General features: G+C 39.2%; 1 protein-coding gene across 6 annotated transcripts in view; it reads right to left on the reverse strand.

Annotated features, from left to right (window-relative positions):
- Positions 1-340: 340 nt before the first annotated feature.
- The window catches only part of ZC3H14 (zinc finger CCCH-type containing 14), a 36,066-nt gene continuing 12,935 nt past the window's right edge, over positions 341-23,471 (reverse strand). For 2 of the 6 annotated variants that reach the window (XM_036882381.2, XM_036882389.2), the window contains 8 exons: positions 12,294-12,368; positions 7,654-7,813; positions 6,694-6,926; positions 3,406-3,526; positions 2,403-2,539; positions 2,005-2,093; positions 1,088-1,194; positions 341-599 (listed from right to left, as the gene is read on the reverse strand). In XM_036882381.2, coding sequence (XP_036738276.2) covers positions 593-599; positions 1,088-1,194; positions 2,005-2,093; positions 2,403-2,539; positions 3,406-3,526; positions 6,694-6,926; positions 7,654-7,813; positions 12,294-12,368 — 929 coding nt within the window. In that variant the 3' untranslated portion in view covers positions 341-592. The remainder of the gene's footprint in view (positions 600-1,087; positions 1,195-2,004; positions 2,094-2,402; positions 2,540-3,405; positions 3,527-6,693; positions 6,927-7,653; positions 7,814-12,293; positions 12,369-23,471) is intronic. The other 4 variants (XM_036882384.2, XM_036882383.2, XM_036882390.2 and 1 more) reach the window with 4 other exon arrangements.

Genomic DNA, 23,471 nt, shown 5'->3' on the forward strand with positions numbered 1-23,471 from the left:
CTGCAGGTCACCCCAGTCATCCTTCTCTGAGGATAAGCGACTCGCTATTTGGGAACCACTTAGCAAAGCGATATCCACCCTGAGGAGCCTGTATTGTTACCATCATGCTTTTCAAACTAAATTCACTTAAAATTAAAAAGGATGGAATGAGTTGGCCACTTCATGTACATGATATAATCCTTGGGGAAAAGTGAAAGCGGCAGCCCAACTTTTGGGATAAGGTCCCCCTCACGACATCCATCGTATACACATTACCGCTGGGGCCCCAAAGTGCACTAACAGTTCTGACAAGGATTTCACCGCGTTGTAAATGCTGATACTTGAAACAGCAGCGTACAAACACGCCTCATAGATTTTAATAGAATTTAGCTTTTCCTTAAACTGTCTTTCCATAGTCAAAGCAAAAAAAGAACCTAGTGTTAAAACCACTTAATAAACTTAAAAACTTGAAAAATTAGACAGATAGGCAATAAACTTCATATGATGAAAGCAATATATTCGAAGTTTCAAAGATTTGACAAGTTCTGTAGAACACCTTTCATGGGTAGATGGAAACTTTCACTTTCAATCTTCTTCCAGACAGGACTGGGTATCATTCACTGAATAAACAAAACCAAACAATTTTTAAATTAACTTCTTTGCATTCACATTTATTATATACCTTAGGTAAGAAACTATTTTCCAACAATACTTGTTCTACAGATTTACAGTATAAACAGACTTTTGAACAATCCAATTGTATAAAGCACATAAAAGAACATGTATTTGAATTTATAAGCCCCACTAAAATTTTTTGAAACTTTTACAAATAGTATCTAAAAAATTTTAATACAAGAAAATTGGTGTGAGATTTGTAAGCAGTGTAACTGCTGGACACCTTGGTATAAACGTAGTTAAGAAATCTAATCTAGAAATGATCTAGGTGACTAAGCAAAACAAAATTTGGTATATATACTGATTTTTCCAAAGGTCCCTTGTATAATTAAACAGCAGAGAAAAAGTTTCCCCCCAAGTGTGCTTACAAATATAAAAAACCTACATTATTAGAAAAGTATTTGAAATGACAGAGACTAATTCTGATTTTCACCTGGTCTGAGGTCGAATCCACTTCAAGGCGTGTCGTGGCGGTACAGTAATGGTGGGATGGTAGAACGTGCAGTCGGGTCTTGTACACTGAGTGTTGAATCTACAGTGCTAAAGGGAGAACAGAGTTTCACCATCTGCATAACCAGTACAAATAAACCCCAAGACAATCTGGGATGACAATACCCAGTATATAGTCTGTAACTATATTCATTTTATTACACCAAAGCCTTAAAAAATGAGCCCCTCTTCCCTCACTGCAAGACAAAATCCTTTTGTCAAACGCTTTATATGAGTAACTGCAAGTTAAATTTCAAAGGGAACCTTAGCATATAATGCTTCTAATCAACATAGTAATCACCCTGCACATCCTGCCCGAGGTGCCCTTACATCCTTCCCTGAGCAACCTCTACACCCAGCTGCACTTGGGGAAAGCAGAGGCCTTTGCATGTGGGCTTCAGGCAGCTGTTTCCGAGAGACCATTCCTTCCAAGCATCTAAACGGCTGGAGACACACCAACTTTTGGCACACAGACAAAGCCATCATGCCATACTAGTATGGACGGTATTAAGATGCACTACTGGGTTTCTTCATCTCAGTTCTGGCACGAGGTGGGCAAGTAAGCAAAGAAACCCTCCACATGCTCAGGGGCAGAGAAGAATGGAAACTGACAAGCAAAGAGCCAAAGGTGAGCTTCACTTTCCTGAGAGCTTAGGATCCCTAACATTAGTTTCAGACCACTTGGCCTACAGGGCCAGAATTGGGGCTGAGTGAAAACTAGGGAATGACTTGAAGGCCTTAAAGGCTATAAAGTTAACAGAAAAGAAAAACTGGCAAGAAGAAAAAAAGCAAGACATTCAATTTGCTAGTAATCTTCCAAGCTACAAGTTAGATCATTTCTGGGAAAATTTAAGTTCTTACTTTTGGATGATAGAAGGGACATTCCATTTTCTTACAAGCAGGGAAATAACGGCACAGCTGACTACTAGATGGTGGTGCTGGTGTAGCTGCTGACAAAAATGAGGACAAGGACTGAACAAATTTACTTGGCAAATAATTTCTAAAGCAAGTCTACTTATGTTTTTTCAGGGACCACTTTAAATTACAATACAATGAGGTTTATATATTCCTTATCAAGACAAAATATTTCAGAATAACAGAGTGGGCGTATTTGCTCTTTAAAGACTGATTAGAAAACATTCTGGCACAATGGTCACAAAACTATTCCTTTCCTTTTCTTTTTAAATTCAGTTTATAGTCACAAAATGTCATTTTCCATTTTTTTTACCCCAATGTATTAATAGTGCAAAGTCACTAACCTGGTTTTGGAGACAGTACTGGAATTCTTCTACTCATATGAGTGAAGGGACAATCTGGTTTAGTACATTTTGCATCGTATTTACAATTTGGATGAACAAACAAACATTTTTCAGCAAATTTACAATTGGGGAAGGCTCTATAAAACAGAAGGTATTATTAGTCACTTTAATCTTCTCAGTGCATTATTTAACTTTTGTAGAGGGGCTCCTTACACTCATACCACATAACTGCTTGTTTGAGAAATACAGCAATAACAAAAAAAAAAAGGAAACCCGATTTTTAAATGGGTCAAATACTAAAATAGGACACAATTGTCTATTCCAAAGCTTACGGTAGTAACAGATGTTCAACTCAAAAGATAAGCCACCACAAAAGGCAGAAGGGTTTTTTGTGGTAACAAGCACACCACTTTCTCTAATATTAAGGTCATGTTTATATTATTTTATGAAGTAAACTCAGTATGATGAGCTTAACACAGGTGCAAGGCTCTGTGCTCCAAAACAGAGACTCACCCCATGGTCTCCCTATATATCTCACATCAGAATTTCCTTGGAGTTAAAAAACATGGAGAGATACCACCTACAGGACCTAAAAAAATAAACCCAAACATCTCTCAAAGCTCATGCCATTAAACCAGCTGGCAGCTTTGGTAAAATCATAGCCATCCAAAAGTTTTCTCATTACCTTTAACTAATTTTCCCCCAATGCCTTAAAATCTGTGTATATGTGTATGAACACAATGTACACAAACAGCATTTGTCATATAACCACTTCCTAAAATTATAGGATCCTCAAGGAAACCAGGAATTTCAGCATCGCATAGGTCTGAGGCACAAAGCCGCCTCCTCTCACTCACCCTTCGCCCCAACACACACACACAGACACGCGCATGCTTTAGGGGGGCAATGGTAAGTGCTGTAAAGCTCAAGCTTATCCACAGAAGAGGAACAGTTAGGTTCTAGGAAACCGACCTGAAAACAGGGTCAGTCTGGGGCTACTCACTTGCACGGCGAGACGGGGTGGTGGTAGGCACACTCGTCCCCGTTCTTGCAGGCAGGCCAGTACTTGCAGCGCTCCCCAAGCTTTTCTGGTCTCTGTGCCACGCCCAGTTCACTCATCTCCGCTACAAAAGGAAAGGAATTAAGAGTATCTCTTCAATTCTGACCAGTACATGGTACCTGTAATTGATTTCCATTAAAATTCAGTCTTAAAATCTTATTCTATGTCTAGAAAGTCACACAAAACAATGAGTCAAAATAATTTGGTTAACACTGACAAGATAACCCAGTAAGAGGCCCCCGAGCAGACTGCAGTTCTCACTGTGAACAGTAGTGGACAGTGATGTGAGGAGAGCCGAAGTCTGCACACAAAAATACCAATTCTCAATATGATTTCAGAGCTGAATTAAATATATAGAGGGAAGAACGTTAAGCAGAGAGCCAATGAAATGGAAACTAACAACGCAAAGTGTCGAAGAACATGAACTCTCTCTCATATTCAGGGGCCATTAGGAGTGGCCCTAACACAGTGTTCCCGCTTGCTGGCATCATGGTGTCCTTTCAGTCCAGGTGATCAACTTACATCAGCGTCTACAGAGGGCGAAGACTTCTGCCTAAAGTGGGCCACAAGTGCCACTCCCTAGTGGCGCCTGCCTGGCAGAGGGAGCCTGGCTGGGTGTAATGACGGACAGCAGGCAACCCCTCTGCAGAGGAAACAAGGGGAGGGCCGGCTGGGGAGCACGGGCCACACTGTGCACCGGATCGCCGCCACGCCGCGCCCAGGTACGGGGCCGGTTACTCTGACGGCGGAAAGCGGCCCATGCTGCCAGACCGTCTCTCCCAATTCAGAAAGGCAAAAACCTTCTTACAGGACATGAACTTTAAATGCTAGGAACGATTCGAATTTAAAACACAAAATAAACCAAATAACATTACGCCTGAAGGCCACAATGACCTGCCAACCTCCGGCCCAAGACACCCTTTAAAAAAAAAATCATGGTCCATATTCACGTTTGTCACTTCAACCACGGCCCTCTGGTCTTCCTGCCCAAGGTCAGGCAGTGGAATTTGGCTCTGTAACTTACTAGCTGAGCTAGACACTTCATGCTGACATCTCTCAACTGCAGTTTCATCTATGCAACAAGGAAGTGGGGTCTTCCTTAGAGTTTTATGACAAAATGCAAACCTGAATCAAAACAGGCAACCAATCAAAACCTAACTGAACAGCAGCTAGCATTCTGAGTGCTCGCAGTTTCAGTGACCTATCCTGAGGCTTCGCTCCAGGGCACCGGGCGCACAAACCCTGTCCTGGAGCCTAGACAGGAGCAGCAGCAAAGAGCTGTTTTAACTATATATTCCAATACATACAATTTTCATGCCACTTTAAAAATAGTAAAAGTCACCATTTAGCTCGAGAATATAAAAAGTATTCTTAGTCTCAAACGCAATCTGGTAGGGCTGGAAGGGGTTTCCCCACCTCTAAGTGGCTTTGGCCTTGTACCTGCAGAGAGTGTATGTCTTACCCTGCTCCTAAAGAACACACTTTATAGATGATGGAATATACACAAGGGCCAAAAGGTGGCAGTTAGCGGACAACAGAGCAGGCTGGCTGGAAAATGGAGTGAAGTAGCTAGACACGAGCATTATTAAAGAAGTTAAATACTTTACAAAGACCCCCAATCCTTCTGATGGCTATGTTAAGTCATATATACAAAAGTCATGACTGGTTTTCACGAACATTTACTTTAGCTTTTCTTGTTTAAGTTTTAAGAGGCAAATTCCCTTTTTATTGTAAGCTTATAAAATCTGTACTGCCAAGAAATGACCAGTGAGGGCGGCTTCCAACAGATGCTGCTGTCGGTAGTACCCTTGAAACACTGAACAGAAAGCCACCACAGCATTCACAGACAGTCTCCCTGCCTAGAGCGGGACAGCAAGCAAGCCAGGGCCCCTTGTGACCGTTAGGCAGGAGTCTCTAGCTTCACTTATGTTCTAGCTACTACAAAACTCCGTCCTCGAGCAGCAGTGAAACACCGGGAGTCAGGTCAAAGCCACGGTAAAGGAGGCTCACCACTCATCACACGCGTCTCCATAACGGCCACGGCACTTGGGAAACCTAGGCAAGAATTTTTACTAACATGTTATTTAGAGTGTCACTGCTATGACATACATACCGATAAAGCCTAACACGGACATCTACATGCAAACAAAAGGAGACCCTAACATACCAAAATTTACACTACTAATCTAAAAACCAAAGTAGAAAGAACACCAAAATTTTCTCTCATTTTAGACAAAATACACAGAATCAAGAAATCTGTACTGCCTACCTGACTCCAGATTTTACCACCTGTTATCATTTTAAAACTGTTCTTCCATTTTGATAGCATCAGATCTTCACCTCAACCCAGCAGAACCATGACACTATCTAGTGACTCATATCAAAGCATTCAAATTTAACAGAGATTTCTCTTCACCCACACTTAATCATGCTCCCTCTAAAGATTATTATGTTTTTAGTGACTGAAAAGGGTACTAACACATTTACATGTTTCTGCCAAGAAGAGATTACTTTGGAAAAATTTCAAACCCATGTTTCGCTTCCTGATACTGTCCATTTCTAAGATTCAGTAACTGCTCCCCTGCCAATGTAGGTGTTTCTAAAAATTGTAGAAGGTATGAGGAAGGTATGACTATCACTCTCGATCACAGGTGGAATCTCAGTGGCGGTGCACCTGCCACAGGCAAGCGGCTGGCAGCAGTGAGGGGCTCCATGCAATGAGCTCATGGCACCCCCACTAAATACTACACTTCAATATTAATTTAAACAAAAGGTCTTTTCTAAGAAGTATCTTAACAGACTAAGTTAGAAACTCCTTTCAAGGGCATTTCATTGAAGCAGAAATAGCATCAAAACCAAAATTCATTTTTCTATCAAATTACAAGAGACTATTGCTGATACAAGGGCAGAGTAACAAGTACACAGCTTCTAAAGAAAAAAAGGTAACAAGGTGTAAAGAATGATGGCTCATCCTTTAACAAGCATGATTGAAATTTCTGGCTTTCATGGCTGAACTCCATTTTAGCACTGGGAAAACACCTACGAAACATACACAGGAGGAAGAGTCTCAAATTTAAGTAGTCATTTTGTCTGAGAAAAGAAGGAAGACCACTACTGAATTACAAATGAAAGCGAGGCCTCCAACCAACATTCATTCCAGGCAGAGACACACATCCAGGACTCCCATCCCAGTGACAGCGCCCTGGGAAGGGATCTGAGCTCTCAACACACCATCTGAACAGCTACCATTTGGGTCATCAAGCTGCCTGCTCATCAACTGCAACTGCTGTGGGTGGAGGAGACCTTTGAGTCCCTTGTTTGAGGCTGCAGTTTGGTTTACAGGTTTCATTCCTTCAAAGCACATGTCCTCCTCTTGATCTGACATGTATCCTGGGGGGCTGGGGACACCATCCAGCGTCACTATAAACTTGGGACTTGCAGGTTTATCTGGTTGTACAAGATCTCTGCCAGACAGATAGAAAATACCATAGAATTAGGGAAACGAACACAAAAACCTGAGCCCCCTCAAGTGCTCTGCAGCAGGACTAGCACTCCCACTGGCTTTGTAGTCTCTTCAGTAAGAAAAGACTTGGGAGGACTTCCAGGTACAGCACCCTGGGTTCCTGCGAACACACGATGGCTACAGCCAGCCACTGTGGCGTCCTCACCAGCGACCCTCCAGGCTGTGCTAAGGACAATCGCCCCTCAACCCTAACCCGCCACTGTCCATTTGGTCCTCACAGGGTCACATGGAAATAAGCTGAAAAATCAGCATCCAGGCTTAGACCACAGTAACCAGCAATTCTCTATTTACACTAACTTTACTTCTGTACGTTTGTTCCTTCAGAGACCATTTACTCCATCCTCTAAGGGAAGTGTCACCCCAACCCAATCTGCTAGCTCTGCAAGATATCCTGCTTTTGATCACCTGGATGCACATAAATAAAAGAATCTTATTAACAGAGGTCAGTTGTACACTGACTTATCTGTGGGTTAATGGATTTCTGAACAAGAAAGATGACCTGGAATTTCTGAAAACTGGACTTGGCTAACTAGTCATGGCCGAACTACAGACTCAGTAAAAGCACTCTCCAGCTGGGGCAAGGATGGGGAGGGAAGCTGAGGACTAAGGGTTAACCTGCACTGTCTAATCAACATAAATTAGCTACACGAGAAAAAGAAACCATCTACCGTGTCTGCATAAGGTGTCCTGAAAGTACCCGAAGGGTATCTGCGGTCTTCATCCCCGACTCCTGGTTTGGTGCCACTACTATTTCCTCAGACAGCTTTGGCTTCTTCAGAATAAATGATCTTGTGTCTGCATGGACCATGGATTCCATGTCATAGTAATCTGAGCCAAAAAAATTGGCCACAAATGTTTACTTTTGAATATACCTTGCATTCCCAACATCACACATGTGAGAAGAATGTCAATCTTTTATATATTTGCAATTATTTGCAAAGGACAATCACAACGGTTCTACTCAGGAATAGGGCTGCAATTCTATGCCAAACATCTTTTCAAAAAAGAATCCCCTTCCTCATAATGGCACATTACTAAGCCATTCCAACACTCAGAGCCTTGAGTATAGACAGGTTCTTACGAAAGGCATCTAATGTATTATCATTAACAATATAAACTTATGCTAAGTACATTTTCTAAAAACACGTGGAATAGAGTACTAATGTTCCCTAGAATTATGATACAAAGACTGTTTAAATATCTTTCTAAAATCTGTTTTGCTCATTTTGCACAGAGAACAAAGAATTCAACTGGCATAATTACTGCCTGGTTATAGAGAGAAGACTACTTCGAAAGGGAGTTTTAAGATACATGAGCATTTAAGAAAATATAGCAAGGAAAGAACCAACCCTTAATGCAAATAACCACAGCTTACATCATCTACAACATGCTTCTTAAGCCTGACTACTTTATAAAATACGCCAAAATCTGGAGCCGAGAATGGAGATAGTTTGACCTATTAATATGCCATCAACTGACTAAAGTTAATGAGATGCACTTAAAATGAACAGTAAATCACACAGGCCAAAATTCACTTACGTTCAGTCACTGAACAAACTGAACACCTGAGAGCAGTGTGCTCGGTACACAAAGAAAAACTAGAACAATGGACGTATACACAGTTTCAGATCGGTGCTGCCTAAAAGCCGATTCAAAGGGGCATGAACAAGGTGCTGGGGATACAAGGAGAACTACTCCAGCTGGGCGAGCAGGAAAAGCTTAGAGATGATGAACATCTGAAGCAGGTATTCAAAGAATGAGCAGCAATAAACTAGAAGGAAGAGAGGGAAAGCTGGATAACTGAGCACTGCAGAGAGGTAACCACAAGGTGAAAGGCAGGGGCTTCCCACAGCATGAAGACCGAGACAAGGGGAGAACTGGTGTGGCTGGAGGGTGTGTATGGTGGGCCCAGAGGGTCAGAGGCCAGGAAGGTGGAGGCACAAAGGGTCTTCTAGGTGTGTGTTTGAATTCTGGCCTAAAAGCAATAAAGAACCGAGGTTTCTAACTGAGTAGGGAAGTGACATGATCAAATTGGTTTTTAGAAAAACAGCATTAAGAATGGACTGAAGACCTCAATCTCAATTACGAGGCTGCTGCTCAGGAAAGATGCTGAGCAGCCATATTCCACACTCTCATCGGCTCCAGCCCCGTCACAGCAGTTGCACTTTCCACTAGCATCATACGAGTGAGGCATAGCTGCCTTCCCCCGTCAGGGCACAGGAGACGGTGAGGAGGGAGGCAGATGGAGTGAGGGCGGAGGACAAACCTGCCACAGGAAGTAAAGGACAGGTGAAAGAGCAGATTTCAGAGGGGGCAAAAATAAATTTTAATTTTACATTTATTTAGTTCGGAATTTTTGTGAGGCGCTCAGATGTTTAGAGAGAAGCTGAAAATTCAGATTTGACCATTAGAGGGAGAGAGAGGTAAGAGAAGCACAGTCAAAACTGAAGGTGGAATGAATGTTTAATAAACGGCGCATACTCAGGGTAGCACTCACTCTGAATCCTAAAAGGGACCTAAGCAGCAGATTTTCCTCCCATGTGACAGACGACCAACTTGCAACTCAAAATTCTTAAATGGTTCTGTGAGGTCTCGGTGACAGTGAAAGTGGAGGCCAGAATCTGGGGCAGGGGCAGCCGCACGTCCTCACCACCCTGCACTTCTTAGAGGCAAAGCAGTTCCACTAGCTCACATCTTGGGAGAATTCAGAGGAGCTGAAAATAATGCTGAGGGCAGGACCCAGGGTAAAGTTAACATTTTAGGGGGCACTAAAGGAGAGGATTTGAGAATGAAGAGGCATTTGCAGTGCAAAACGGAGACAGTCAAGTCCTGGAGGTCAAAGGAGAAAAGACTGTAGGAAACACGGGAATGCAAGTGTCATACGCCAAAGTTTAGAAATGCGCACACTGAAAACAGAGCTTTACAGTCCACACGAGCCTGGTCACAACAAGGTTAGTTTAGCATCAGCAGCCTGTCATGTACAAGCAGATCAAATGAAGAGTTCATGACATCTACTGGGTAAAGACCATAGACTTTACCCGTGCATTTAGTTTCCTCCTGAAACCCCACTAAAATGTCAATAAAGGGTTATTTTTTTAAAAAAATATAAACTCAAAGGAAAATAACTGAAAAAGGAGAGACAACCATATTTTGAAAGTGGAAAACTAACTTAGCAGATCTTCAAATGCTGAGTCTTAAGCCAATAATGAAGCAATTCAATGTGGATCCTCCAAATCTCCAAAGACAGACACTGACAGCACAGGGGCCCCTGGGAAGGGGTGAGGTGAAGAGAGGGCCAAAGAGAGGTGTGCTCAAGGGCCCATTTCGGAAGCCACTCTTCCTCAACTCTGGTGTCTTCACTTTCTCCCCTGTGCCCCTACCTCCATACTGAAGGTATCTGAGACAACTGGAGATGCTTTTCTGTTGATCAGTGTGGAGAGGCCTATAGATGAAACATCCTGGTCTCTGACGGCATGGTGCTACAACAAAATACACTAAATGTATACCATTAAAAATTTGAAAAGCTGTCAACCTGATAACCTTGACCACGTTCTCCCTTGAAGAAACCTAGGGCTTTAGATTCTTGGAAAGGTGAAAACAGGGTCTCTGGACCAAGGGATACCAGAAATGATAAAAAAAAAAAAGAACCATTCTGAAAACAGAAAGGGGTTGTTAAGTAAACATTAGGTAGTAATTATGGTTGAGGTGTCTCCCCCAGCCGCCTTTCCCCACTCCTAGAACCCTGGCAGACAACCCATTCCTTGAAAGATCTTTCTTTGGAGAAGCTGACCCTCCTAAGAGGAAAGACCTAAAGACACTGACATTAGGGTACCTCCAACCTAGAGGCAAGACAAATCACCCTCCACTACAGATCTACAATCAAATGTGGAGTCAAAAGCCGCCCCCCCATGCCCAATGAACACCAATCAGCTTTCTAAATGCCCCACTCTTAAATATAAAACAACCAAAGATCCCCAGACATCTGAGGAAAATCTCTGTCATGAAAGACAGCATCAGAACAAGCAAACAACTTGGAGACAATAAGACCAGGAGCGGGAGGAAAAAACTTTCAAAAACCACCTTTAATATCCTCAGAGAAATAAGAGCATTGCATACATGAAACAAAACCAGTATGTTAAAAAACTATAAAAGAAACATGCAAAAACAGAAAGGCTCTCAGAAATAAAAAACATGACAGGAGGTAAGCAAAAGATGTAGCATTCACAAGCCTTGCAGAACTACTTGATGCTTCAAACTGCATTTGCACTGTGGATGAAAATAAAAACTGAAACAGAAAGAAATGTGTGTGAGCTGATGAAGTGGCTACAACATTCACAGACCTTAGCTGCCGAACATTTGAAAGAAAATGCTCTTATGTAAAAAGTGGGATGGCATGTTGGGAGATGAGAAAGCAAAATCAAGGATGGAGAGTATCGAACACTTTTACAGGAAGAAGCCCTAAGAGAGGCAGACACTAAAGCTACAGGCATGTGGTGATACTAGAAGGTTCATCCACTGCGTAGGACCTGGCATCTGGATGGAAGGTAAGCTTTAGAAAGGACAAGAACATTTTTCTGAGACCGAGGGCCAGGGAAGAGTCAGGCAATTTACTTGTTGACTGTGGAAGCCTGACTAAGTGGGGAAAAAATTCAATTAGGAGCCAAAAGGGAGGACGACAAGGGACGAGAGCTTCCAAAAGGCAGGTTTAGGGGAAACAGAAGGAGGCAGGAGAAAAGACGTGTGAATTTAAGATGGCTCGCTTCATTTATTCAGCAGACATTTATTAGGAATTGCATATGTGCCTGGCAGGGGCTAGACACTGAACACAGAAATAAGGCAGTAGCCCCGGCCTCGAAGTATCCCCTGGTATGTGCAGCTGTGTTGGGGGTGGGGAAGACAGCTCAGCAAGTTACAGTGGCTCTAAGGTGAGAAGCTGTAGGGATGGCCCTGGCCATGAGATTCTAAAGTAAATAAAAGTTAAGTTATTTTAAGGTTAAACAGGCCAAAGGACACTAAAGCAGTCAGGTCATCCCTAGGGCAGGAAAGTGAGAGGCCAACAGATTCCAGGGACCCAGGTGAAATGGCATCAAAGGAAGAAAGGTTTTAAATGAGGTGAAAAATACAAACACCAAGTAACATGAAAAAAATGCAGGTCTTGTCTCCTGGCCCTAAAATATTTTCACAGGTCTAAATATAGCATCTTAGGGGCAGGATCTAAGAGATACAAAATACATTAAATGAGGTGTAGGAATGGAAATAGCAACTGAAAAATGCTAGATTACAATGAAAATTTAAGATTATTACCGACCTTGACTGACTGGCAGAGTTTCTGCCAATACTGGGTCGATCTGCAGTCGGGATAACAATTGTCTCTGTTGAGTTCCTAGAATATAAATTGTGAAATTTCACTAAGCTTAAAAAATAAACAATTACCAGCATGTGTGTTTCCAGAAATTAAACCCAAAATAATCTAGGTTAAGTGAAAGCAATTTCAATTTTCAACTATACAGTAGTATTTATAGATGCAAAGTTTGTAAGGCAAAAACCTGTATTCAGGGTTAAACCCAAAACAGCAATGTACGACGTTCCTGTTTTCCCACAGTGTAGAAGCTGGTCTTCTTGGACTGAAGGTAAAGCCTGGAGCTAAAGGGAAGAGGGAGTCCACGCCCAGGGCAGGTGCTACATGGACCCACAGCTCTAGCCAGCGGGGGTGACAACCAACCACAAGGTCATCGTGAGCTCACCCATAACCTAGGCGCTCAAGGCTCCAACTCACTCTGCCACCCCTGGACTTGCAAAATAAAATACTCCAGAGTTGCTGAAACACAAACTATGGGCTTGGATGGATACAAAGAGAGAACAGCGAACACCTAAGTAAGACAATCAGAGCTCTCCAGTCTAGGTCCTGTATCAGCAATGCATGAAACCATCATTTGGCTTTCCTGTAAAAGATGCTCAGCTAGTTTTATATTTCTTACACAGGTTCAGAGTGTCCTCATAGTTATACTAAAGAATAAAACAAAACAATGACAGAGTTGATTTTTCTATCTTCAATTCAATGGCAAGCTCTTTGAGGGACAGAAGGATGTCACACTTCTCCGAACTCCCCTGCCTAGAGATTAGCAGATATTAGGTATTCACGTGCTGATTTAAAACAAAAATGTTACAGTATAGTATACAAGAATGTGACTGATAGGATTTCAAATACTGAAATATTAATGAGATGCTTACATCATGCTAACTTTAGTGTATCTCTTACTGGCAGTTACAGATGGGCAGCTTTTGCTCAAGCAACTGCTTGCCAACTACCACATTTCATTAAAAGAGGTTTTTAAATTTTAAAAGCTATACTTGATGCACAATTTTATCAGCTATTTTCTTTTAAAATGTAATTTCTATTACATCCTTCTTTAGTGGTACACTCCCCAAGAAGTTAACTCCTTCCAAAATCATGGTAAAAATAGTAAATCCTGAGGAGCTAGCCTGAAACACAGATGTTATTTGGTTAAGATGTTAATTTTGTAGGACAGCTTGAGAAACTGACATGTATCAGGTTAAAGGAAGAATGCTCTTTCAGTTAAAATTCAACACAACAGGTCTTTTTAACATCAACAGTGAACACTGATTTATATACTTTAAAATAATTCTGAGACGCAGATACATGAAACAGGACCAGTCTCACATTTCAAGTTTTGATTCATCTCTTCACACTCATCTATCTTCTCAAAACATTTTAGAGATCAACTAAAAAAGATAGAATTCTGACAAGTTCTAGGCTTATAAGTTAAAATAGTCCTATTTTGCAGGAAAGGTCCATGGAAAATTCAAGTTGTGACCTGCTGAACTATAGTCAAGTTACACAAAAAGGTAACAATCCACAGTCGAGCACCTAGAAGGTGTCGCATACTAAGAATTTACCTTTCTCTATGTTTCTAAGGAAGCCAATTATTTTTACATCAGCAGCCCCTGACTGTGACTGAAAATCGACTTCGTCTTGAAGATCTTCAAATTGCCTGTTCCCTTTAGATGTTGAACGTTCATTCATTTTAACCTCCAAAGATGATATTTTTGCTTCATTCTGTGACACTCTAACATTTAGATTAAGAAGTTTAGCTTCCACTGTCAAAATAGCTGCTTTCATTTCTTTAATTTCAGTTGATATTTTCCTTAAAAGATGGGAAATATTATCCAGCTCATTCAGCGAACAAAAGGAACTTGTTACAGACCCTAAGTCAGCTGGCCCAGATGGGAAGAAAACAGGTGGCGATGGTGATGGAAACCTTGAAGCCATTTTCATAAAATTCTCTCCCTCTTAGTATCTGGTAACTTTTCCCTTCACAGCCCATTAAATTACTTCATCAAAAATAAAAGCAGTGATTAAGGCTGTTACTTGAAGAGGTATTAAGAGTGGATGCCATTTAAAAACCCGTAATTGAAAAGATAGTTGTAGATTTCTGGAGTCAGGACTCAAAATAAACTTGAAAATGCTAATCAAACCAGACCAGTAACAACATTCAACTAAAGAGCCCCAATATAAGGGCCCATGTATCCTGGAAGTCCTACTTACAGCTCCTCTCTGAATAAACCCTATTATTACATGTAAACTTACTTGTGGCTTCGGATTGGTCAAAAGCAGACGTGTGACAAAGAACTTTCTATTATTACCTCATATGACAAGGAGCCCTGAAGATCAGGAGCACACATTAAGCAACAATATTTAGTTTTTATACCTGAATATGATGTGAATTTAATGTACTTCTGCCTCTTCTTCTATTAAGTCATCTTTTTCAAGCTTTACACAGTATTTTTGTTATATGGTATTTTGGGTTTCACTTTCCTTGAAAATAATATTAAGACCCCTTGGCATTCCTTTTATAAGGAGAGGACAGGGAGGTAACTGGACCCACGGTCACACAAACCTCTTTAAGACTGTATGTGGGAATAACGATGTTCAATTGCACTGATCACGGTAGGAACTGAAAGGCAGGGGAAATGAGGACTTGACTTTGGTTTGTAATAGGCCATTATTAGAAATGATTTTTCTCCCAATCTGTGAGTTGTCTTTTAATTTTCTTGATAACATCCTTTGAAACATACAAGTTCTTAACTTTGATAAAGTCCAATTTACCCATTTTTTCTTTGGCTGTTTCTCTTTTGGTGCCATACCTAAGAAATCATTGCCTAATCCAAACTCATTTAGATTTATAACTATTTTTTCTCCTAAGAGTTTTATAAATTTAGTACTTACACACCAGCCTTTGATCTACTTTGGGTTTTTATACTTGGCATATAGTAAGGGTCCACTTTCTTCTGCATGTGGATATCCAGTAGCCAAGCAGCATTTGTTAGAAAAGCTATTCTTACCCCATTGAATTGTGTCGGCATCCTTGTTGAAATTCAACTGATCATAGATTAGGGTTTACTTCTAGATTCTCAGTTTGATGCCACTAGTCTCAACAGTCATCCTTATTCCAGTGCCAGTTGATTACTGTAGTTTTGTAATAAGTTTTGAACTTGGGAACTAGAAGTTGCCCAACTTTATTACTTTCCAATAGTTTTGGCTATTCTAGGTCCTTTTTATTTCTATAGGAATTTTAGGATCACCTTGCCAATTTCTGCAAAAAAGCAAGCAGGGAACTTTAACAGAGACTGAGCTGAATCCACAGATCAATTTGGGGAGTATTGCCACCTTAATAATAATAAAGTCTTCTAATCCATGAACACAGGATGTCTTCCCATAGGTTTACAGTTTCGAGAGATGTCGTTTTTATTCTGGTTTACCTGCCAACCAACAAATAAATTGTGCAAAATACAAGGATGCGAGATTGTGGACATGACTCTTCATAGCCTCTCCATGAGAACTGTGGCCCTTGGCTTCCCAGATAAACAGATGTCATTCACAGTAACAGAATAAAGAAAAAATGCTTAAGTTTATATAATAGAAGCTTTATTCATTTCTCCACTGTATCTGTAAATTAATTCTTTGAAATCTTTAATTAGAAAATTTTCAAAATTTACAAGGCTTTGGTTTCACACAGGGTGTTTAAATGCGTTAGTGGACAGACGACATCTACAGTAAACATTAGGAAAAGCACATCCTCAACCAAGGGCCACCTGCAAACCAGCTGGTTCACTAGAGGGCAGCAAACACAACTTCAATGAGAAAAGCAGAGAAGAGGTCTACTGGGAAGTCAAAGAAACAAGGTGTCTGAAGGGAGGCCTCCTGTTATCACCCACTGGGCCCAGCCCAACTGCAAAAGGCAAAATAATCAAAGATCCTGCCACAGATTCCAATGTAAATATCTACCATATAATATTTATATATTAGGTACAGGAAGTTTATATATTTTAAAGAAACTATAGAGTACTGAAAGGTTAAGGTTAGCTATTAAGTAACAAAGCCTGGATGAACAGCTAAGCTGCCTGGCTCCCCGAGTCCATATTCATAATCACTATGCTATTATTGAGACTCTCTAGATGATACATGAAGTGGAACATAACACGTCACAGAGAAATTCACCTGGCATAATATTTAAATTAATGTAAGTACATATACGTGTGCATGTAATTATACATACAATTCTACTTTCTACAGGAAGGATGCACATAGAAACAAACAAAATGCCCGTAAGACAACAGACATACACCAACCTTTTAGATGCAGTGCTTACCTCTGAAGAAGGCAGTGGGCAGAATGAGGAGGGGATTTTCCTTGTTTTCTCTGAATGTAACCAACCCTCTTTACTAATTAGACTCTTTAGAGTGCTTCCAGTCCAACATAATATATTAAGTATATGCATTATTTATAACCCCTCCTTCTGGAGTCCATAAAAATGAAGTAAAGAACTTAAAAAGGGCATAAATTCTTAACATACAGAAATGGATTCTAATTGAGTTTCTAAGATTATCCAGAGGTGTAGGAAGAAAATATCAGAAATTCCACTAGAAATATTTCTATCTCCATCCTCCTTGAGTTCTATTTTTACATGTCCTATCATATATACCAATAGCCTATGTTTTTATGTAAATCAAATATATATATATTGAGTGTACACACTGAAAAATAACCTTAGTATACAAAAAATCTGTATGATTAAGACTACAGAGATTACCGATTTAGAGATGAAAATTAGGGAGAGGATCATAGATGAGATTTCAACAACCTCAGGAAAACAAAAAACATACGGACAAATACAGTATGAGACAGAGAAGAAAAGCCACAAGCAAGACCCTGCAAAAACTGCAAGTGAGATGCAAAGCATACTGACGTATTTACTAAGGCAACAATTAGTTACTGGGCTACTGCTACGTTCCAGGTACTGTTCTGGGCACTCCATTAACAGCAGTGAACAACACAAATCCCTGGTCAAAGAGCTTATATTCTGGTGGGGAGGAACGGAGATGGATCTCAAAAACAAACAAAAATTAAAATACAGGTTAAAATATAACATATTCTATGTTGAGGGTTTTTAAAGCCCTGAGTCTATATAAAAATACCTAAACTTTGATAATTAAAATACATATTAGATGTTAATATAGAAGTGCTATGGGAAAAAAAAAAAGCTTTAGAAAAGTGGGTTGAGGAGTGGGGGGCTGGGGAAAGCATCCCAAAAAAGACTTCTGAGTGAGCTATGTGGACACCTGGAAGAAAACATTCCAGGGAAAGGGTAAAACCACCTCAGGTGTACCTTTCTTTGCTCTGAAAGAGAAACATACAAAGTCATGTCTGGGGACTAGCAAGGCGAACAAAGTGGGGGGAAGGAGAGGGTGTAGTGACAGGATCAGAGAGCACTGACTTTTATTTGGAGTCTAATGAGAAGCCACCAGCAGATTCTAAGCAGGGGAGTAGCATGATCTAATTTGCAGTTTAAAAGGATCATTGCTGCTGTGTGCAACAGACTGCAGGAGGGCAAGTCTGAAAGCAGACAAACCAGTAAGGAGACTTCCGATGAGGCAAGTCATGGATGATGGCTTAAACTAGGATGGTACAGGCAGAGTGACAAGGGGTGGGTGAATTTTAATATATTCTGAAAGTAGCAGTTGACAGGAGTTGCTAGAGGTGGAAGGAGAGAGGGAGGTAGGAGAGGGAAAGAGGAAAGAAAGAAGAAAAAGGAAAGGAAGAATGATCGTTAAGTCTGAAAGAAAGAATAGCACTAGTTTTTTCTGACCTGAGCAACTGAAAAGTGGAGGTGCCATTAACTAAAATGACGAAGCCTGCAGGAAGACCAGACTGGAGGGGAATATTACTAGTAGTTGGACAAGTTTAGAATGATTTATTATGTATCTAAGTATGAAGTTGGACAGGAATTAGGAATTCAAGTACGAGGTGTCCAGGCTGGAAATACAAATTTGTGAGTTGACAGTGCTGAGATATTTAATCTGGAAGAAATCAACAAAGGGGTATCCACCAGTGAAAGGCTGGAGCAATGAGCAAGTAATACAAAGGATGTGAAAGTGAAAATAAGGTTTACTAGTGGTGTGGCCACAGACACAAGATAAAATTTGAAAAGCAGGTTCTTTTCTAAAGAAACACAGCAAATTACCTGGGGAGAGTCTAGACAGCTAGTGGGAATATAAGCAATCCCCAGGGAAACTCCTCTGCAATTTCAAGGCTAATTGCAGGTCCTTTTCTGCTTTACTTTAAACAAAATCTGCTCACAGTAAAGCTTAGCCCACACAACTCTAAGTAAGGCTTTGTACTGTCTTTTCTTAAACTAGGAAGTGCATGTCTGCACACAGTTGAAAAGAGCCTGCATATAAAAGGGGAAAAAAGTAAACAAAAAACTGACTGACAGAAACCATCAATTTAGGAACAAAAGAGAATTCTTCAAAAAGAAAAAAGAATTGTCTAATTATTGTTGTTCAGATAAATCTGAAATGATACTGTATCCACAAAACAAGATACCATGAAAACAGAAGAAGAGCTTGTGGAAATTTTAAAATATGCTTGCCTAAATGTAAAAAAGGGGAGGGGAGGGGAGACTGAAGATGACTAAAGCACAAAAACATTTTACAGTAGAAGACAAAGTCAAAAATGAGAGAAAAGATAAGATAGAAAATCAAAGCAAGTAGTTTAACATCCAAGTAAAGAAACTGCAAAAGAAGAGAGCAATGCAAACAGAGGAGACAATGTTTTTTTAAAGAAATAATGGTAAAAAGAATTTCCCAGACTAAAAGTATAGATTTCCAAATTAAAAGGGTGTACAGGGCATCCAGCCCAAAAGTGACTAACTAGCATATAAGCTTATTACAGTAAATTTCAGATATCAACAACCCAGAGAAAATCCTAGAAATTTCCAGAGAAAAACCCCCAGGTATTCTATAATGGAATAAAAGTCAGATGGACAACTAACTTCTTGGCATAAACAGTTTTAGAAGCCTCAAGATAATGAAGACATGACTTCAAAGTTTTGAGGAAAATGATTCAACTTAGAATTCTGCACCTAGACAAAGTATCAACAAAGTACAAAATATCTTTAGGTGTCTAAGCATTCAGGAAATTTAAGTTTTCTTAAGTTTCTTCATGATGTGGTGACAAAGTGAAAGGATATACTGAGACAAATAGCATCCAAGAAATGTAGAGCAGACTCAGGGGAGGAGGAAGTCCTGGGAAGTCCTGGGAAGACAACCTTGAAGCAAAGACCTAGAGAGAAACCAGTCAGATGAGCAAAAGAGGGCAGAGGCTCTGAGAGGAAGGACCTAAGAAAAAAGGGAGCCCAAAGATTTAATGGTATAAAATGACAGACCTTTAAGCTACAATACAGGTAAGCAACACAAAGAAGAGGAGAAGAAAGGAAGTAAATGTAAGGAAAACAAAACGCTGCGTAAGAGAAGAAAAAATAACACAACTCTAGGGAATCCCTAAACAAATTCTGCAGAAGAAAATGTAAATTTAGCCCTGTAACGAGTAATATTTATATAGTCTTAATAACGTAAATACTGCTTGTTGGTTCTCAACTTTGAGAGTTAACTTACAAAGCATGGTGTTCTTACATGGAAACCAGGTAAACATGTGCTCTGGGAAAACATAAACTTGATCATCTGTGATAACAGAAAAGTACAGACGACAGAATTTTTAAGATGGGGTGAGAATTAAATGAGGACATAAACATCCTTACCTTTTGGGAGTCAACATATACTGAAATCAGGAAGTCAAAATAAACTGAATTATAGTTAATCAGATAAGAAATAAGGTATTTAGGTATTTAGGTATATTAATTAAAAATGACAAAAAAGTAACTAGTAAACAAACTAAAAAGAGTGATTTTACTATATGGGCTTGGAGGAAGGGAAAAGTTGAGTTAAATCCTGATATATGATATACCACAACAAGAAATCAAAAGATACCATCTGTATTTGATGAATTAAGAAAAAATTCATCAATTAAGTAGTGAAAGCATATTATTACAGACATGGAGAAGGTAAAGAAAGTCACAAAGGGAAGGATTTAAAAGTGGTGGCCTCTGGAGAGAACCAGTGTGGAGAAAAATGAAACAAAGAATATGCTTTTTATTTTAAAATTTTCTATGCTATTCAATTATTTTCTAAACTATCAGCATTTATCAGTGGACATTACAATGATGTTTTATTTTTCCAAATTTTCTATCATGAGCATGTATCTTATAATGCAAAATATTTTATTTTAAATGATTTACACAGCATATATCCAATAGGAAAAATAAAAGGAAATCCACGCCTAGACACATCGTAGTGAAATTGCAGAACATCAAAGACAAAGAGAAGATCTTGAAAGCAGCCAGAGAAAGGACAGATCACCTACAAAGGAACGACAGACAATTAGAATGACAGACGTCCACTCAACAATGGAAGCCAGAAGACAATGGAATAATATATACGTGTTGAGAGCAAGTAACTGTTAACCTAGATTTGTGTATTCAGCAAAACTACTGCACAAGAACAAGGTAAACAGACTCTTGGGAAATTTACCACCAATAGATGTTTTAAAGAAACTCCCGAAGAATATACTTCAAAATACTGGAAAATGATGATCCCCAAATAACACTAAAGAGATGTAAGAACAAAAAATGCTAAATATGCAGGCAAATCACAACAAATATTGCCTGGGTAAAATAATAATGGTGCCAAATTTATGCATTTTCAAAAACACCAAAATGGAACACTGGAAATGCAAAGTCAGGAGGGTAAAGACAGGAACTGAGGTATTCTGTTTAGGAATTACTGCTTAGGAATGGGGTCAGAATATTAACTTTTGGAATACTTAATTAAATTTGTGTGGTAAAACTTCAGTGGTAACCTCTAAAAGAATAGAAATGGTATATTTAAATAAAACTAGTAAAAAAAGAAGTTGTGCTGGGTGAGCAATAATAGTAACTAATGAATCTTTTAAAAGGGCAAAAGAGAAAAAAGGAAAGCAGGCAAATACAAATAGAAAATATGACAGGCACTAGTCCAGCTACATCAATAATTCTAATAAATGTGAATGGTCTAAACTCTCTAATAAAAGACAAACTCAGATTGGATTAAAAAACAAGTGTTATGATATTTAAGAGACATATACACCTAAAGCCTAAGGACAGAGAATACTAAAAAGACATGGAAAACAGATATGTGAGGCAAATACCGACTAAACGGTTATTTAACAGACAAAATTGATGTTAAGAAAAAAGTATCACTTGGTATCAAGGGTCACAGATAAAAAGATTTGATTCATCAGGAAGATGTTAACAATTTAAAATACATATGCACTTAGTTTAATAGCAACAAAATAAAGAAAGCAAAAGCTGACAGAAGTACACAGAAATTTAGATAAGTTTGTGTCACCTGATGGGCAATCTCAAGAAATTCTCTCAATTACTGACAAGTTAAGCAGACTATAAAACTCAGCAAGGTCAAGATTTGAACATTAATTATGGAATTTTATCTACTAAATGCACAATTCTCGATCCAACAATTAGAGTGTCATTTCTTCCAAATGTATATGGAAGACATACAAAACTACGTCTTTAACAATTTTCAAAGAATACTTATTATTCAGATCATTTTATCTAACCACAATATGTCAAGAGTTATATAATGAAAGACTGAGACAAAACAAACAAAACCTCCATATGAATTAAAAACACTTCAAAATAACTCACAGGTCAAAGGTGAAGATCATAATGGGAACTGAAGATACTCAGAATGATAATGAAAATATTATGTATCAAAATTTGTGATATGCAGCAAAAACAGCACATCAAGAGAAATTTACAGCTTAAATGTTTACATTTGAACAGACAATAGGCTGAGATAAATTAATAAAAAAGATGAACATATTAAAAAGAGCAGAAATCAATGAAAGAGAAAACAAACACACCAAAAGAAAATCAGTTAAAGCCAGAATTTTTACTGTTGTGTTAAATCTTTGAACAGATGGGCAAAATAAACTTCTAGTGACAGATTAAGACTAGTAAAGGTCAGACAGCTGAGAGAACACTATCAACAATACAAAGCAGGTTTATATTTTAAAAAACCTATCACAGACAAAGCTGTAGAAAGGTGAGTAAGCACATTAGTTAGTAGCTATTTACAGTGTCACTACATGCTTGAAAACAAATCCAGTTTAATAGCAGTAAAAACAGTCCTTATCAGTAGAGATGCTTGATAACCATTTCAATTTTCTAACCTCTTACTTTTAAGACAAAACAATGATGTAACATCTTTCTATGTTGACAGACAGTAACTGCACTTGTGGGGGTGAGGATTTAAGAATGTGGGTAACTGCTGAACCACTGTGTTATATACCTGAAGTCAATATAAGATTGTGTATCAACAATACTTCAATAAAAAAAAAAAGACATGGAAAAGCATATGAAACAATTTTTTAAAATCAAAAAACACCATCCAGGTCAAGAAAAGAGACCTGTGCCAGGCACCACAGAAACTTTACCATGTGCTCCATCCTAATTAAGTCCTCTCCAAAAGTAACCACTACATGCCTTTTATAGCAATACCTAGACTTTGTGGTTTTATCACACAAGTGTCCATCCCTAGGCATTATAGCTTAATCTTGACCCTTTTGTCTTTTAATCTAGAATTCACAGGCTATTTGTCCTGCTTAGTATCAGAGAGACTGTACTTTGCCTGTTGGACACTCACGGTGCAGAAACCAAAACACTCCTCTGGCCTCTTCCTGCAAGCTGACTACTAGATAAGAAGCTTGTTCACTCAGGTTCAAATCCTCTGGTGAAACTAAGGTAGTGTTTTACTCTTTCATCAGGAAAGTTTTAATAGCCAGTAATGATCAGTGCCTAGATTAAGTCACTGTAAATTGCAAAAAAACCCTGTAATTCTATCATTTTCACTTACTAGTTGGAATAAGTTTTAAAAATGCTTCCCTTCTACTGTACGGAGAGTTGGCAAACATTTCCTATTCTAGGTTGTGTAGGCTATGTGGTCTGTTGCAACTATTCAGTTTGGTGGGTGTACTACAAAAGCAGCTATAGACGATATATAAATGAATGAG

The sequence above is a fragment of the Manis pentadactyla genome, chromosome 11 (assembly GCF_030020395.1).
Source record: "Manis pentadactyla isolate mManPen7 chromosome 11, mManPen7.hap1, whole genome shotgun sequence".
Lineage (NCBI taxonomy): Eukaryota > Metazoa > Chordata > Mammalia > Pholidota > Manidae > Manis > Manis pentadactyla.